The 19,622-nt window shown below is 33.7% G+C and overlaps 1 protein-coding gene and 1 pseudogene across 1 annotated transcript; both read right to left on the reverse strand.

Annotated features, from left to right (window-relative positions):
- Positions 1-1,834: 1,834 nt before the first annotated feature.
- Positions 1,835-2,827, reverse strand: LOC133878774 (L10-interacting MYB domain-containing protein-like). Its single transcript, XM_062317306.1, has 2 exons — positions 2,461-2,827; positions 1,835-2,388 (listed from the first exon to the last, which is right to left on the reverse strand). Exons 1-2 carry the CDS (start codon positions 2,770-2,772, stop codon positions 1,867-1,869), a joined length of 834 nt encoding a protein of 277 aa, XP_062173290.1. The 5' UTR covers positions 2,773-2,827; the 3' UTR covers positions 1,835-1,866.
- Positions 2,828-5,838: 3,011 nt separating this feature from the next.
- On the reverse strand, positions 5,839-17,574 carry LOC133880337 (uncharacterized; annotated as a pseudogene).
- Positions 17,575-19,622: the final 2,048 nt, after the last annotated feature.

The following is a 19,622-nucleotide window of genomic DNA, read 5'->3' on the forward strand; positions in this document are numbered from 1 at the left end:
TTTCAAAATAGTAAATCTTATCCGTGACACATCAATTAGAAATTAACTTTTGGAAAAAATAAAATAAAAAAATTGGTAAGTGTAGCACTTCTCATAAGATTTTTTTTTTTTTTTTTTTTTTTTATGAGAACTTTACTTAATGCCACCGAACTATCTATCTATTTGACTTAAAAGATACTAAACTTCAAAACGTCTCAAATTAGGGTATCCAATTTTCAAAACATTTCAATAATAAATACTTCGTTAGAATTTGCTATTAAATTCTGTCAAATCCTAAAATACCCCCCTCTTTTTTAGGAAAAAAATGAAAAAAAACAAAAAAAAAATTGCTACAATTTAGTTGTTAGTTAGAATTTAACAAAAATTGCAAAAATATTTATACCTGAATATTTGAAAAAAAATATATTATAAAAAATAAACACAATGATATTTTAAAAATTTTAGCAGAATTTAACTGCAAAATCCTAATGGAGTACCTGTTATGGAGTCGTTTTAAAATTTGGATACCCTAGTTTTAGACGTTTTAAAGTTCAATACCTTTAAGTCAAAAGGGCCTATAATTCGGTACCCTATAGTGAAGTTCTCTTTTTTTTTTTTTTTCTTTTTTTTTTTAAAGTAAACCTAGATTAATTCTTTTGAACACTTTATGATCCGTTTTGGTGTTGAATTTTTTTAATAAGAACAATATTCTAAATCTTTTTGCGGATTTCGAGACAATAAAATTTGTTTGGATGTTGAATAAAATTCATATTCTTTTTGAATTTGTGTTTGGGTGTTGAATTTTTTAGATTAGAAAAAAAGTATTTTTTTTTATGGTAGAAAGTGATTGGAAATGATTGGATTGTATGAAAAGTTGTGTATAACGATTGATATTAAATTTTTTAAAAATAAATAAATAAATTTATTTTTTTTTTTTAAAAAAACTATTTATTATTTTTTTAATAAATTTATTTTTTTTATTCAGATGGACACGTGTCGACATCTTATTGGTTTGGCGTGGTGCTGACGTGACATTTAACTGAATCTATAAAAAATTTTAACATAATTTGATTTCAAGGATCGATTTATAATTATAGTTTATCACAAGGACCTTCCATGAATTTTTTAAACCATAAGGAGTGATTCGTAATTATAGAATATCCCAAAGACCAGTGGTGCAATTATTCCTTAAATATTTTTGAGATTGGAAAAAAAATATTTTTTAATGATAGAAAATAATTGAATTGTATGAAAAGTGATATATAATAACTGGTGTTATAAAAATTAATGTTGGTAATTATTAAAATAATCATGGCATTTGAATATTGACATTTGAATATTTGAATATTTAAATCTGGGTTTTATTCAAGTTGCTTCATTTTTTATTTTATTTTTTTATTTTTTAATTTTTATTTCAATTATTTTTTTTTAAAAAAATTATTTATTTATTTTTAATTAAATAATCAATATATAATAAATTATTATTATTTATATTATTATTTCACACAACTTTTCAAAATACCAATCATTATACACAACTTTTTAAACTTTCAATCATTTCTTACCATTAAAATATAATATTTTTCAATCTCAAAATTCAACACTCAAACACAATTTTTTACCTCGATATTTATAAATAGAATTAGAATTCAATTCCAATTCTAAAAATTCAATACCCAAACGAACCGTAAAGATCACAAATTCAACTATTACATAAAGATCACACATAGCAAAGAGTTATTGACATATTTACAGCCATTACTTGCTCATACAGAGGAGCAAATAAGTTCAACATAATACAAAATCAAATAACCCACAACATCAAGCAAACAGCAGTCAGGAGCAACCGAGCAACATCAGGAAAGCCAAGTAGCAGAAACAGGGATCCTAGGGCAACAATGTTGATAACCAGAGCCTTCTACAATGGGGGCTCATCCTAATGAAAGCCCACTGGAGTTGCTCACTCATCAACTCCTTCATTGCCTTACAATATACCTCATCAGGAAACTCCAGCGCCAGCTCGTTGAGCAAATCAACGCAGCGAGCCATTGGATGGTCTGATATGCCGGCGCTTTTGACCCCCGACGAAGCCCTAAGCTGGTTCGTCTTGATAATTAGCTGCTCTGTTCTCGCCTTCGCCATTTCTGTAATCTCTTTGAACATGATGTAACGTTCCGCATCAACCATACTTTTAGACCTCCTCAAAGATCTATTACTGACCCCCATTGATACGTCTGTCACACATTGCTTACCTTTACCTTTACTCTTCCGCTCACCGCTTCGTATATGGTGTGTGAGCACTTCTTCCTCACGGAGAACATCCGTCGCTTTGGAACGATTGAAAACGATCCCTAATTGCTCGTAGTTGCGGCAACCTTCTTTGCGAAAGCGACATGCCTTTTTATTCACCTGTACCACAAATTCAACGATTTGAAACTTTACTGTATAAAAATGTATAAATCGTAGGGATTAGATATTTACCCTCAAGTAACTTTGCCACTGTGCTTCCATGCCAACGACAGTATTGGTAATGGGATCCCACCCAAAACCAGTTTTATCCATCAAGAGTTCTGAGAACTCCTTATGGTCAGTTCTTAGCTTGTTGTATTTGGATTGCAGTTGGTCCAAAGTCCACTCCAGGTCTGTCAGCCCTAGCATTACGTTGTAAATTTCAGGCCAAGTCTTGCTGCCTACAGAGCCATGAGAAATGCCGCCACGGTCCACTGCTTGGACAAGTAGCCGCACGAAAATATCTTCATGATCTGGGCTCCATGTGTTCCCCTCCTCTCCCATGCTCTCTCGTTTACTCTATGTTACAGACAAGCAAGGTTTAACATATAACTAAAAATAGGAGCAGATTCACCGGCGGGAGGAAGTCGAGGAACAAGAAGAAGCCATGGAACACCAGTCCTCTTCCAGCAATTCAACGGGTGACATGGGTAATGGCTTGTCGAAGAAGGAAGGGAGATAAAGACCCTTTAACCAGACTACTGTGCGGATGTAAAATCAGCCCTCACCTCAGTCAGAACACAAGGCCCAAAATGGGTTTTCAAATCTTTTGGCAGAGGCCGGTGAAGGTCAGTAAAGAAGAGTAATTGCACATGGATTAGACCACATATATTACGTTCCGATCAGATTCTCAAATCAAGAAATTTAGACCGTTTCTTTACCTTGAAATGTTTCAAAAATGTCATTTATAAAGAAAGTGATACGTTACTAGGATAGAGTATATTTTTCTTAGGTTTTTATTTTTATATGTTTTAAAAAAATTTAAGCAAAAATTGTATTTTGATTTTTTGAAGAACAAACATCTCTATAAAAATGAATAAGAACTCTTTTGTAAGGAAAATTCTTTATGCTTCGATAACATGCCACAATTTTAATAAATGTCATTTTTTAAGTGTTTTGATGTAAATAAACGATCTAAATTTTGTAATTTGAGTATTTACAATTTCTTTATAATTGTAGAGGATAATAATCTCTATTTTCGAATTAAGATCGTCTACAATTATATGCCCGAACGGTAGACGATTCGAGCAGGTAATTATGAGATACCACTTACGGGACCTACTTGACCGGATATGTGGTTGGGCAACCCAACTTTTATTTAGTCAGGTAAATCCTACAAGTGTTCTCTCATAACTATCTATCTGAATCATCTACAATTCGGACAAATAATTATAGACGATCTTGATCGCTACCTTCCTCTCTTCCTATCTCATGGCAATGGAAGGGTGATCAAATCCAACAGCTATGCTGAAAATCGAACTGCTATTTTGGTCAACGCTTGTCTTTCAAAGGGCAGAAAAGGTCTTACACCAAAATCCTTCAGCTTGAAGATATGGCAGGTACGAGTGTACAATCGAGGCGGTTATTAACAGCTAATAACGGTAAACCATTAATAACCAACAACAATTGCTAACTGAATAATTGTTTAACCACAAATAACCGCAATTAGATAACCACTGAGGTCGGTTGCAATTACCAGTTATAGGAATTTAAAAATCCGATTAATAACGGGTTAACCGATTTTTATTTTTTAATATATATATTCGATGATGAAGACTGAGGATTTAATGTTTAGATTTTCATTCCCACCAGCCTGAAATGATCGAAAATTTTACATATATATAGAAAGAAGAAGAAAGAGCTCCGACCCTCTCAATACTTGAATATTCGATGGTTTTGTTGATTATCATGCATTTTCACTCGAGCAAAACAAACAAGAAAGACAAATATATATATATATATATATATGCATTAGGCACCTTAAAATATAAATAATTAAAACCTAATTCTAGCCTCTAATTTTATTTTTCTTCATTCTCGTTCCTTCAAACTGATCCAGATTAAAATTGTTGATTTTAATAGTGCTTAATTTTCTACTTTGATGGTTTACCATCTGAAATTGGCCATTACTTGGTGTTTGTCCTGCTAGAGCAAGGCCCTGGGATGGGAGATTGGATGTATGAAAGAGAAGATAAAATATGAGAGATATAATATATTTTTTTACCTTTACTTTAATTAAAATTAGGAAAGAGAAGATAAAGCAGGAAATAAATAATATATTTTGTGAATAAACAAATTAATGGGAATGCTACAGTATTTTCCTATGCATTGGGAAGCACTGTAGCATTCCCAGAGAACATAAAAATATAGGGAAGCAGCTGTGGGTGGTTTTTTTATGACTTTTTTGAAATTTTTTCTAAAATTTAAGGAACAAGATCCTATAAGAAAGCTGCTGTGAATGCTCATAGGAAACAACCCGCCATGTCTGAGTGGATGAGACAAATAATAATGAAAAAATAAATAAACTATAAATTGCACTCTAATTGAAGAGGGTGTGTAAGTACCCGTGTTTGGAGATAGAGAAAATCGGGAGGAAAGTGAATGTCTTGGTCAGAGTGATGGTTGAGATTTTAGCGAAGTAATAGACGTTTGTTTTTGTTTTTGTCTTTCTTTTATCTCAACAAGATGAAGATATGGTTCACAACAAATTTTCTAGCCTTTTCTCATCTGAACTACATATGAGAAAAAGCAAAAAAATCAAGCCTCGAGAACCAAACCCAAAATTATTATTATTATTATTTTTGGTTGTTGCTTTGTGAATTATGACGAACCCATTTCTGAATTCTGAGTAATCAAACCCATTTCTCAAAATTCTTTCTTTATTTTTTGTGGATGAGTGGGAAAGAAACCCATTTGCTCATCATTCAAGCCAGAGTACTTGAAGAAGCAACCATGGCTGCTATGGTCGACAACACCAAAGCAAGCAACAGAACTCACGAAAGGAAAAGGAAAACAGGGTAGAACAGAGTAAACTAAATTGTGAAAAAAACTCCTTTTTGGGCAGGAGCAAGATCACAATACAAGACAAAATAATTCTTCCTACCTTCTAATGACCCACCCACTGAAACTACACGTAACTCCCTATACATGGCCACCCCTAGAAGTTCAACTTCCTTCACCCACGTTGCTTCCATCTTCTTCGTACTACAGGCCATGATCCAAAACATCAGAGCAGTGAGCACCAGAGTTAGTGGTCAATTAAATTGGATCATCGAGTCACAAATGGCTAATCAACCGTTTGAAAAAGCGTTTTGACGTGACTTAAAAATGAAAATAATTGAGTGTTTCGTGTTTTAAATTATTTGTTAATATTTTTGTTTGAAAAGAAAAAACAAACAAAGCCAATGTTTTCAAAAAGATTAGTGAAGTTAGTCCATTCAACATCAATCCAGCCAATGAAAATTGACTGTTCTATAATGTAAGGCAAGATCATTACAGTAGCTTCTCTTGTTTTCGTTTTTCTTACTGAGGCATCAGCAGTTCAAAGCCAAAGAATTAAAGCAAGCATACTTAATGAAAACCAATCACAGATGCCACTGCTTAGTGCTTACCACCATATTCTAATGATTGCATGATAATTCATACAACCAATCAAAAATAGATATGGCTGCAAACATTATCCACATGGTACAAGTATCACAGATTTACAGTACAAGTATCATCTGACGTTTCTATCCATGATCCAAGTACAATTATTTTTCACCCTCAAATATCTTCACCAATTAAGTTGAGCCTACTCTCAATCTTCTGAGGCAGAAACTGCAGTCAACTGAAAATCATAATATAAAACCAGGTTATTTCAGAAGGTAAAAGTAAATGCAAGAGCACAAGACATGGGCCACATAATGGAAGCCTTTACAACAGCAATTCAGACGGCTGTCATCAAAACACAAGTAACATTTCCCATGCAAAAATGATGAAGCTATATATAAATAGGAGAAAAGGGGCAAGGGGAACCTCAAGGAAAAAAGGATATTAAAATTTTTCATAGCAAATTGACCCATGAAGACATTTGAAAACTCATTTTTGATTTCATCAGCAAAATTTGTGCACCCACCAGGAAAATGTAACCAGCTACTATAAATGCAAATTATGTTGTGCATAAATATTTATTTGTGCATGAAGGATAAAGAGGGAAAGAATAAAGCATAAGCATGCATGCTTGCAGCTTAAATGCAAACAAACCCTTTAGAAATATTTTCCTGCCCATTGCAAAATTCATTTCAATGAGAATGATCCCTGTATCATAATTGTTAAATCATCTTCAGTATCACTTTTAAGGGCATGAATGGTCCCTTTCTGTACTTAGAAAATAAATGCAAATAAAAAATAATAAAGAATGATTATTATAGATGACAAGGTATTGTAGAGGCATAAATATCTGTAAGGAATTTGGAACATACAAAGAAAGTTATTTGAACATAAATTGTTTAACAGTACATGTAATCTAGATTTTGCATTCACAGCTTGAAAAAAAAAATAACAAAGAACTAACTAGGGTCCAATAAGGAGAGACATGTAAAAAAACAGGTCCAGTTATGCTAAACTTCATAAATTAAGACGAAAGTTCTTAAAAAAACTACAGTGGCGCATAATTAAATCAAAAAATAATTAGTAAAAAGGTGGTAAACAAGATTGTTCTGTACAATCACGTAAATGGGAGCATGGTTGGTCAGAACTAATGATAAAAATCAAAAGAATTAGTCAATAGAAAATGCCTACATATTGAAGCTGAAAGAGTGGCAGGCACATTTATGAACACAACCTTTCACATGAACCTATAGTGACTAACCTTGGTTTTCTGCTCCAGCCTTTTGACAACATGGCTCATAGCATAAACAATCATTTTCTTCACCTGTTTTAAGCAGAGCAGAGATCAAAAACCTTACACACAAGATTATACTTTGCTTGTTTAAGAAGGAAAATATTTCGCATTATACAATTATAATATCATCAATTTCAGCCTGCCCAACCCCACTACACTGAGCATGCACCAGGATTAAACTGAAGTTAATGCACACCAAAATCAATATCTACCAACATATTTCAAATGGGGATTATGCAACTTTACTACAATTATCAAGTACTAGCACGCAGCAATAGGATAGGTACCACCCTTGAGGATACCAGATATTTGCATGTAAAGCAATGCAAGTAGAATCAACAGCAGTGATGGAGGTAAAAGAGGTCATGGATTGAATATGTTTAACTAGGCTTCAAAATAATGCATACATAACATATTTAATATATATATATATATACACACACACACACTCCATGAAGATACCACTACAAAAAATATGCACATTCACCAGCAATCAGTGAGCTAAAGATACAGAAATTAAAGCATGACACATAAGAAAACTACAGAATATAGCAGTAGGATATTCACAGCACTACTCGTGAAATGCTTAACCATTTGCATCATTGTACAAGAAAGCACAACTGGAACATGATTCTACCACACAAAATGGTATATAAACACTTTTAGATGATGTCGTAAAGATACATGCAATTGCATACCTCCAATTTGTCCTCCTTAGCCCTATGATTTTGGGAAAGTATACGGAATTCTTCAGTCAAACAGATGCACTCACCAACATTTTCAGGTAAGACAAAGTCGAGTGCAACCTTTATGCATGACTGAATAGAAAAGAAGAAGATCAAATCCATGAACATACATGTATGTGTAGGGAAACAAAACTATAATAGATATCAATTTCATGCAGCACAGCTGAACAAGGTAATATTGATTTCCAATAAACTATTCCATTTCGTGTCAGTTTTAATGTTTGTGCATTGGTAGAATTACATGTCATAGCAACCCGTAAATAAAGATTGGTATACTGCAGAATAAATAAGTAATACCCTAGATAAATTGTAATTTTTATTAAGTGTATTTTCATTATTTGGAATAACTTTTTTCTTCTAGAGAGCTCTGGCATCAATAGCTGCCTATTAGTGGTCTTGAGAGAGAGAACAATTATGTAGTAGGGTCTAAGTGATTTTAGGAAATTTTGACTAAGAATTGCAAAATATTCTAATTTTAAAAAGAGTGCTTCCAGCTTCACACATTAAACCTAGCTGCCTACATGTTAGAATAAACTAGGGAGAAAAGTGAGAAAGTGAATGATTGAAGAGATGGAACAATATTTGGTTGCTTTGCTCAAGAGATTAGAGGTGTTCCATGACTGTAAATTGCTAAGGCCCAAACTCCAGGAGGTAAGAACCCCAAACTTCACCTTGAGTTCAGATTAGGGTTGATATTGATAAGAGATTTCTGGAGTAGGACTTTTGGGTCCATGATTGTCAAGATTTTAGGTTTCACCTTCTGACGACCAGGTTTTTTTTTTTTTGTTTTTTTTTTTTATATATATATTATTAAACAAAACATTTCATAAATATTAATCCTTTAAAATACAAACGGATCTTCACAGTGGCACGACGATATGTCGCAAAGCCAACATATGGTACATGCCCCAAAATATGTACCTGATAAATCAAAATATAATATCTATCTACTATGCAGCGGAAAATATAATCTAATAGTGCAAATCACCTCTTAAACATCTATCACAAATATTTACAACAAAGAGCCATTAAATAACTACAAGATTAAATCTTTCATCAAATTAAATACATCACATAAATGATTTTATACATTAACAAGTGACACAAGCGTCACAAGCTATAAACAAACCTATAAAATAGTGGACAACCCATGGTCCGACATTTACAACCGTCGCGGCGTGCGTCAGTCATAATACCCCAAGCATACTTCTACAACACCATCAACTTCGACCGGAATACCTGCAGCCAAAGGAACATCTATACGGTTGTGGGGGTTTACCACATCCATATAGGTGGAATTGTGAGCCCACCGTCTTAGCATAAATAAATACACTAAGACCTCAGAGGTATACTATTCACTAAGTTTTCACAAAGAATCCACTTTTCTTTTATAGTCATGCGTACACTATAACAGCTATCAATTTTATAAGCTTTTGTTTGAAAATCCCCGTAGCTGATACAACAAACACCGACTAATGGAAAACATTTTAAGCATACTACCTATATCTACACCTACTGTATTACTTTTGATTCAGTGAGACTTAGAAAACAATGACATTTAAATCATGCAACCATCCGATAGAAATATACATAAGCACTTTTCCATTGAGACTTATGCATACTAATACATCTAGCAAAACTACTCTTAGTATAAAAACATTACATTCATATAAACCATGTTATACATGCTCATGCAAGTTTTCATGTATGGGGCTTGCCCCTGGGACTTGTCCCTTTGAGATTACTTGTACGGGGCTTGCCACTGAGACTTGTCCCTTTAAGATTACTTGTATGGGCCAAGCCCCTGGGACTTGTCCCTTTGAGATTACTTGTATGGGGCTTGCCCCTGGGACTTGTCCCTTTGAGATTACTGTATCCCGTGGGTTGTAAATCTCACTTCGATGCACATTTAGCGTTCATATGCTTATGCCTCATGCCTTAAAACAATACATTTCATTTCTTGAATCATGCCTTTAACACATGCTTTCTTTATAAAGACATAAACAATTCAACATGTCATTTCTTAAACAATTTGCATAACTTAACTCACGCTAAAGTCATATTCATGTTCCATTGCGATCACAGTTTTCAAAACTCCTAACCGTAACATAAGTTACACCATTCATTCAAACTCCACATATCATATTCATACTTCAAAGCATCATCATAATTTCAACATACTCACAAGTACTAAAATAATCCAAAACAGATCATAATCAACATACAGTTGGTTCAGATTTGTAAAACGATATATATTTTGCAATTCCTCATATATGAAAATAACACTTCTCAGTGAGTAAAATACTCACCTGGGCTGCATTGGACTCATGACTCGAACTCTACATTGGAGAACCCATTGAAGTCTCTAATGACATTATCCTACAAACATTGGTATCGTTAGACTACACTATTGAATCCCATATTCTATGACATCTTAACTACCCGCATGCTCACAAGTCACGTCACTCGCTTCTAGCTATCTAGATACCTTAAGCTATTATTAGATTAGCGTTTAGGTCTTGGTTCATATTTTCATCCAATTATCTTTAAGTTACGTTTACTATTTTATTTGCTTACTATTATCACGTCATATTACCTTTGTTAATCTCTTAATGGCTTGTTATTCATTCACATAGGTTAGCAATGTATATTTGGTTCACATACATGCATACGTATACACATACATACATATATGCATACAACGCTTGAACCTAATCCGATAATACCCTAAAATACTTGGTGTACATGGATAGATGGATTAGCTACTTAATCACCCCATATTGGATTCATATTAATTTATGTGTTCCTATAAACTTGTTAACTTATTTTAGATTAGGTTGAGGCACATATATAGTTTTCTATGAAATTACATACACTTATTTTCCCGAGACTACATTCTCCAATGACTTTATACACAAATCCAAGTAATATCCTCAACGAAAACTACATATAATCGGCCACTAAAAGGAATTACCAAATCCAACTTCTAAAATACAATCTCATATACCATTTAACTCAATTCATTACATAAATGGCAATGATAGATTTCTTTCCAAAACCCCCACATAATTAATAACCACATCATCAAATTACTAACCAAAAACCAGATTTGGGTTCCACCAAAAACACCCATCCAATTCGGCCCATATTTCACCAAATGAACACCCAAGACTTCATCCCACTCTCTCTCCTAATCAAACACCAAAGCCCAACACCAACTCAAAATCAACATATCCATGCAAACATGACAAGAAATCCTACCATTAATCATCAGTCACTTTTGGCTACAACAATCTCAAGCAATAAGGAATCCAAACAATGAATTCTACCTATTGAAACAACCCGATCAACTAAAACTCACTCTAACAAAGAAACATAAACCAACATCATCACCCAATTTCAACACTCATTTACACTTTTCAGGACATAGAACAAACTATCATCGCCCACATACCCACTGGAACACAAGCCACTTAAAAATACTCATCATCAAATCTTCATAGCACAACCGATCCAAAATCCACAAAACAGCCCCCACACACACTGTCGACACACACACGGTTCAGCCGAGACACACACTGGAAATCATAGCAACCACTCGGCCAAACACCCCCACACACAGCAAATCAAGAACCCCCAAAACATATAATCATCCATAAAACATTATGGATAATTTATCAATAATCAAATCAAGACTAACCCACTTTTAATCAACACAAAATCAACAAAATTAGCAACTAGGAATTAACAAGAAATTACCTAGAGGATTTTCCCAGAAAATCCACCGGAAATCGCTATTGGACCGCCGGAAAACTCGCCGGAAAATCACTCCTGGAGGACCGGGTCTTCCTCACGGTTCAGCGGGTCATGGGTCGCAGGCCTCGGGTTCGTGGGGTTCTGGGCAATCCACTACCGACGGAAACCACCGGAGAACGGCCTCCAACCGCCGGAAATCTCATCTCAGGCCGCTGGATCGTCTCTGGTTCGGTGGGTCGTTCGGGTTTCAAACACAGACGGGTCACGGGTTCTCGAACCGCCCTGGTTTTCTCTCTCGGGTCTGGCGGGTTGCGGGTCACGGGCTTGCCGGAAATTGGCTCCCCTTGCTCTCTCCGTCGGGTCTCCAGCTCACGGATCCACGGGATCCTTTCTTCTCATTCTCGGTCTCTCTCTCAATCTCTTATCCCCTCTCTCTGTTTCTCTCCTCCCTCAGTCTCTCCGACTCTCTCTGTCTCACTGTGGCTGTGGATAAGACCAAACCTTGGTCTTTTCCAATCCTAGCCTCTATATTTTCTAAATTGTAATTTTGCCCCATCTAATTCTTTCCATCTTTTATCAATCAAGACTCAATCCTATATTTAATTTAAACAATATAAATAGAAATATCACTTAAAATCTAATTATTAATCTCATCTATTTATAAATATCATTTATTAATTGTTAAACCCTTTATTTAATTTTTTGGTCTTTACACACCTCATTGATTTCGCTTAGGTAGCTGAAATAGGGTATGCTAATCCTGAATCAGTTAGGGTTTTAGTCAAACTTGGGGGAATCATGGTTAGGGGGTCGAATTAGGGGGGGAAAACACACCAATTTGTTTGGGAGTTTAATCTTGTTGGGTCTAAATCCTTCCAAATTTGATTTCATTATGTGATTTGAGTTTTGGGTTTGCTCCGTTATGATTTCATTATGTGATATGAGACCAACTAAATGTGGTTTAGGAGGTGGAGCTATTATATTAGGCCATTTTATCAAATTAAATATTCCAAACCTAATTACAAGAATTCTCAGTTTTTGGCATATTTGACCATGCTGCCTCAAGCCAAGTATAACTCAACACAGAAGTCAGAGTCCAAGCACAATATATGGAAAATAGAGAGAAAAGCGACAACTTATTTCATGTAACATTTGATGAAGAAATATAAATACCCTAATTGGTGGCTTCATTCACTGTACCCAATTCTCATAGTTCAACAAATATTTATGAGCCATATGTTATATCCTTTACTTGCAGTAAAATGATTATTATCTTCTAAATTTACAAAGCGCAAACAAAGTAAAGGGAAAACATGAGAGAAGTCATTAAAAGAGGATATATTTTTAAAACAAAGTTAGCAAAGAAAATAACCAGGAAATTATTGCTTGTAAAGGAGTTGCATTTCAAAATACAGCTAATGTGTTCAGTGTTATATGAAATCAAGATATACTAATGATTGAATGGAACACATGAACAATGAAAAAATTTAGTGCATACCAATCTTCATGGCGAACAACTTTCCCATCCACAACGTACAACTTGATGAGTGATATCATATCTATGTTTTTCCCTAAGAACTTGTAGAGTTGCTTGTTGTCCATTGATATCTGGAGTTGAACACATGGATTTAAATGTCTATATAAAGAATCAACCCAAACTGAATATTTTTAACCTAGAAAAAATATTAAATTTGATGAGAGGAGCAAATGAAATTTCTAACCTCTTGCTATCCGGGAGAAATTAAATTTTCTTCAACAGTATATTCCACAATTCTTGATTCGCTAAAGATCTAGAAATCATGGGAAAGAATAGCCAAGTGTTTCAAAAAAATCAGACAGCAGTGAAGAATAATCGACTTAAAACAAGATAAGATTCAAGTGAAAGCTGGTAAACTTTAAGGAAGAGTAAAGATGTTAAAATTCTCCGAACAACAAGATGGTTTTAAGTAAAACAAGTTTTGTTCTCCAGGTTTAGGGAAAATAACTTCCTCTGTCAATTTAATACTGGGGTCTCATGTCAGCTATAATTGTTCCTGCACTCTGTATCTACTTAATAGACATGATCACAGAGCAGGTAGCAAGCTCCAAAGTTTGGCCACGAGAGGGGAGTAAAGAGCAAAATAACAGTATTGGTATTCAATTTCATAACTCTTTATTATAGTTTTTCTCTTAGGAAAAATATCTGAAATTATAAGAAAACTTTCACAAAACTGAATGTGCTCATTAAGTTTAAAATATATGCCTCCAATAAATGACGCTTGATAAGAAACAAAACAATAATCAACAAAGCCAAAAAAAGCAAAACCTTGGAAAGTGAATAGAATGCTGATATTATCTGCTTCACCCTGAACAATCAATAATAGAAATTATGTAAGACAGATTGAAGTAATCAGAGATACCAAGAAAAAAAAAAATGTGGCTATTTTAATAAGAATAAGAGGATTTCAGATGAATCAATTGAAATACATCAAAAAATGAATGGAAATAGAGACAAAATTCATCACAATTTGCTCGTAGCTGAAAATATTTATCCCCAAAACATGAAAGAGAATTAAGAAGTCTAATTTGTTTCATTTATAGTAGTAAAAATGGCATACGTAAGGACCCCAATCCATTAGTATAGATCATATTATTTTCAAAGTGAAATCCCCTAGTATGTGAAAGAGTGAAAAAGTTCTTTCACCGCTGTGGGATAAAAAGCATTCATATGTCAATGCATGTATCAAAATTTTCAACCAACTAAAATGGAATGCACTTTTCTGAAAATATGAATTGAAACAATAACGAGAAAATTTATAGTGAGACATCTTTAACACTTCCTGCAGAGACAGTTCAGTATAAAACCAAGGATAGAATTTTTACCAAGAAGCAGCTTATTCAACCAATTAGGAAGCAGATGGTCTACTTTTTTTATACGTCTTTGGTTGAATATGGAAAAATAGTGCGAGTATTTTGGCTGGAAAGAAGATCCATGCACCAAATAGTAATATGATCTCCAACTAGAAATGACTCGAACTTTCACCTATTATTTGATGCATGATAATAAAGTACACAAATTGCGTACTAGCACCTCCAACAGAAAACAGAACATTAATTTGGCTCGTTCTGAGGATAAGATATGTTGCCAGAAGCAATGGTGGCATTTATGATTGGCACAATGCATAAAGCTCAAAATTGAAGGTGTTTTGAAAACCTATGAGAAACTGTAAATTTTGCTTAGAACATTGTGTTCCCAACACAACTAAATTTCCTTCAAATATTACTAAATTGCTTTCATATTACCTACTTCTCAAAATAAAAGACAGAAGGAAGAGAAAAAAATCCTTTTCACAGTAGTAAGTACTACCTGCATCCCTCATTTTAATTAAAGGTTTAATCTTTGGGAATACTAACAGCTGAAAATAAAGTCCAAAAAAGAAAGAATTATGGTCCCATAAAATGTAGAGGAAAGCTGTTCAGATGCTATTTTCCTGGAAATAAACCAGAGATATTTCCTAAACTCTCTAACTAAATGACATGCTGCTCCATCTGAAAGCAATGGCACTTGGATGAAAAATGATGAAACATTGCGACCAGACCAATTAAAATAAACATTCCAAATTTTCCTGACTTGCACAAGAAGCACGTTCATTTTTTCAATCTGCAGAGGCTACCCACTCAATTGCAGAGTTTTGGTATATAATCATTGAGCCTATATTTCTCTTCAGTATAATCCAAATAAAACCAATACCCACCCATTAGCACACATGAGCGGATCCTCGAAAGAAGCATCCGGAGCATATATTTCAAAGTCACGAGGTGTTGCACAAGATCCATATCTGAAATAATCCATGAGAAACTTCTGGTGAAAACTTTGAAATAATAAGTGATGGGTTTTGAAGCAAATAAGAATTACTTATCAATAGAAAACATTGGGACATGGAATCCATATAATGGAAACACCTTGACATTTGAAGAAAACTCTTCATTTATCCTTCTATACCCATTAGATTTCTATGATTGCATTGAACACATTGACATGTTAATAACATTTTGTGCAAATTAAAATTGTGATGCAGTGCCTTTTATGTGTGTAGGCTTGCAAGCCCAAGCAGGTAACTAGAACCATCAAACCTGCCTTACCTGAATCAACAACAAAGCGAATTCATTGCTTAAATGTAGCCATAACTTGACAACCATTTTTTCTCAAACTGAAACAATAATTACAACCATCTTGTGTTGCCGACTTCACCATGAGTTGCTCCACCAAGAAAGCAAGAAAGAATTAGGAGAAAGAGCGTAGTAACAATAGGAATTTTCTAGGTTTGAATGCTATCGTTTAACCTAATTACAATATAACTCTCCCTGGCGTATAACCTAATCACAGCTTACCTCTTTATTGTTAATTTTCCCATCCAAACTAACAGCACATGCACATTCAGAAGAGGCAAACTATGTGACTTAATAAACCAATAAAAGTGAAACCATTTCATCATCTATTTAACACTTCTATTGTACAGTGTCTTTTACTCCTTTTTCATAATTTTACAAAGGAATAAAACAGAAATATAACCTTTTAACTAAACACGTGATACTCAGAAAACAGGGAAAAAAGAAAAGGCGCGCGCATAGAGAGAGAGAGAGAGAGAGAGATGAAACAAATACAGAAATGATCCATTTGCAAATGATTTAGACGCTAAAGGAAACCCAAAATATATTGTGTCAAGAACAGGAGGTATAAGAATATGGAAATAAAGGAGACTCAAGTAGAGTAATTATTTGCCCAAATGAGGCTAAACATGCAACGCGAAAAACAGGGCCCTAAAGAACGTGTGAATACATACAATGAGAAGAGAGACCAAAATTATTTGCACAAAGATAACAAAACGAAAATACCCAATTGGTTTTTAAATTATCCAAGGCGCTTTCTTATGGTGAAGAAAAATTTGAATGGAAACATAGAAAGCTTGAGACTCCTCTGTCACATTTCATCACATGCTTATCAGATTCACTTTTTCTACTAGTTTGGGTGGAAAATGAACAAACAAATGTCATCGTTTCAATTTAATTCAAAATTAAGAAAGATTTACTGATACTTCAAAAAGTTAAAGAGATTAATTACAATTAAGATAAGAGTACAAGAAGAAAAAAATAAATGTAATTTTTCCATCGTTCTTAAAATATCTAATTTTCCGATATATCCTGCGAAGAAACAATTAAGTATTAATTTATTGGGAAAGAACCACTGCTGATCATTATACCTATTAGTAACAAGATAAAATCACCCAAGCTAATGGTTAGGCATAGCACAACCCAGATAGTTTTAGTATTCAAATTCTACATGTGTTGTTCTGTCTGTGTGTGAGATAGAAAGAGTGAGAAACTCACAGGTGAAGAATATGAGGAATGATATCATCAGAAATGTGCTTTCTTTCACTATTCTCGCATGACTCCTTGTAATGGGCTTCCCTTATCTGATCCCTTTTGTCTTCAGAACCCCACAAAGCATTTGAAAAGTCATAACCATATTTACAAGGAAAAAAACAGCAACTTTCACAAGAAATATACAAACCCAGAAACCGATCAAAGCGGAAATGGTTAAAACAAGCAAAAAAACAGCAACTTTCACAAGAAAGATACAAACCCAGGAACCGATCGAAGTGGAAATGGTTAATCTGCAGAAAAGCAAAAGTTACTCCTACCTTGAGAGTGCTTTTTCTCCATGGCGGATTCTGAGAGTTTGTTCTTGGCAGCCAAACAGGACCCTACGTGATTGTGAGAACAAAGAGAGTGTGATGCTTTCAGAGGAGAGATGGAAGCAGAAGAAAAAACAACGGCCAACCGAAGAGGAGACCTCATGGCCTCATGGCGCGCAACGTGGCGATTGCCGCTCCATTTATATAGGCCGGTTGTTGTCGTTGAATTGTTCGCTCCGGCTCTTGGTCCATGTCCAACTTCACGTCCATTCAAACTCATCATTGAGTTTAATAATAATTTATCCAAAATTTAATAAATAAATAAATAAAAACCTCGAAAAAAAATTAAAATTCTTTTCTTTTTTTTCTGGATTTTTTAGTACCTTTTTTTTAAAAAAACTTATTATTATTATTATTATTATTTTGTTTTATTTTATTTTTCAACTTTATAAGTACATTTTTGTCTTATTGAAAAATATTTAGGGTCACTTTTGCCTTTTTTTTGTTGGTCTTTGGAGGACATTAACATTTTTTTTTTTGTATTTTAGGAGGGTACATTAACACAATTGGTAGTTTGTGAATGACATTGATAACGTAAAATTTAGGAGAGTACATTAACACAATAGGTTAAATAACTCATTGGTACCTGAATTTTACATGTTTTTAAATTTAGTACCTAAGTTTTGTTTTGTATCATATGTGGTACTTAAATTATGAGTAAAAATTCATTTGGTACATCTATTAAATTTTTTGTCCAAATTTTAACGCATTGCCATGTGTCAACCATTGAAGTTGACATGTGGCACTATATAAAAAAAAAGTTTTAAAAAATAATTAAAAAAAAATAAAAAGAAAAAAGAAAAAAGAAGAGGGGTGGCTGACCATCCCATAGTGGCCCTCTTCTTTTTTCTTTTTTTTTTTTCAATTTTTTTTTTAATTTTTTTTTATATAGTACTACATGTCAATATAAGCAGAGACGGAGGGAGGGAGGGAGGGAGGGGGGGGGGGGGGGGCATGACAATTTCCTTTAAAAAAAATTCTAAGGTTAAAAAAAAAAACCTAAAAAACTAAAAATTTAACCTATTGGCCTCTACAAATAATTTTTTTTTGCCACTGGCCCCTGCCCATAAGAACTTCTTGCTCCGTCCCTGAATATCAGCGGTTGACATGTGGTAAGACGTTAAAATTTGGAATCTAACAGAGGTACCAAATGAGTTTTTACCCCTAATTCAGGTACCACCTATGATACAAAACAAAATTGAGGTACTAAATTTGAAAACACGTAAAACTCAGGTACCAATGAAGTATTTAACCTTAAAAAAAATCACGTGACTTGACTTCCGTCCGGATTTAACACTGAATCCTGACGAAATACCCTTATGTGAAAGTTTTTTATAGTTTAATACTTCGGTTTGAGAGAAATGATAGCTCGGCACCTTTCCGTCAAAACGGCGGATATTTCGAACCCTTATGTGAAGTTAACCCTAATAATTTTAGTAACCATATCAAGAAATATGTAATTGAGAATGAAAGTGGAAGTGTGTACATTTTTTATTATTATTTTTTTTTTTCTGTTTAATCAATTTTTTTAGGAAAATATGTTGCCACTGTTTTATGCGATTTTGACAATAAGATTCCATTTTTTAATTTTGCGAATTTAAGACTTGAATTTACAAAAAAATAAAAAATAAAAATTAGTTAATACTTTTTTTCCTTTTTTCTCTTAAAAATAAATAATGAAAATATAATTATACTATTCCAATTAAAAAAATTAAAAAATTAAAAAACATACAGGACTTAGGGTTGGAGCCCGTCATGGCGGCCATCTCTCCTCTAGTTCTTTTTCTTTTTTCTTTTTTCTATTCTTTTTTTAAATTAATAAGAAGAGAATAATTATATTTTCATGTCATTTATTTATTTATTGAGAATAAAATGAACAGACGTCTTAAATTTAAAATCATCTTAAATTCGGGTCTTAACTTTGTAAAATTTAAAATTGTGGTCTTTTTTTTTTTTTTTTTTTTTGAAACAAATCTCTTCTGTATTATTGCCAAGAGTCAGCAGAAAATGACCTCAAAGAAAAGGTATAGGGATTACAAAGTTCCCTAAAAAGTTGAGTACAAATCAAACTAGGAGGGGACTCAACACACCTAGTATCTAAACAGTGAGAAGCAGCTTCTTGTGCAAGAGAATGAGCCACCCATTTGCGTCACGTCGACAATGAGCAAAGGAAGTAGACTGGAAAGACTCCAATTCATGATGTATGCTCTCAACAAAGTGTTCAATACTGTG

This window comes from Alnus glutinosa, chromosome 10 (genome assembly GCF_958979055.1).
Source record: "Alnus glutinosa chromosome 10, dhAlnGlut1.1, whole genome shotgun sequence".
Lineage (NCBI taxonomy): Eukaryota > Viridiplantae > Streptophyta > Magnoliopsida > Fagales > Betulaceae > Alnus > Alnus glutinosa.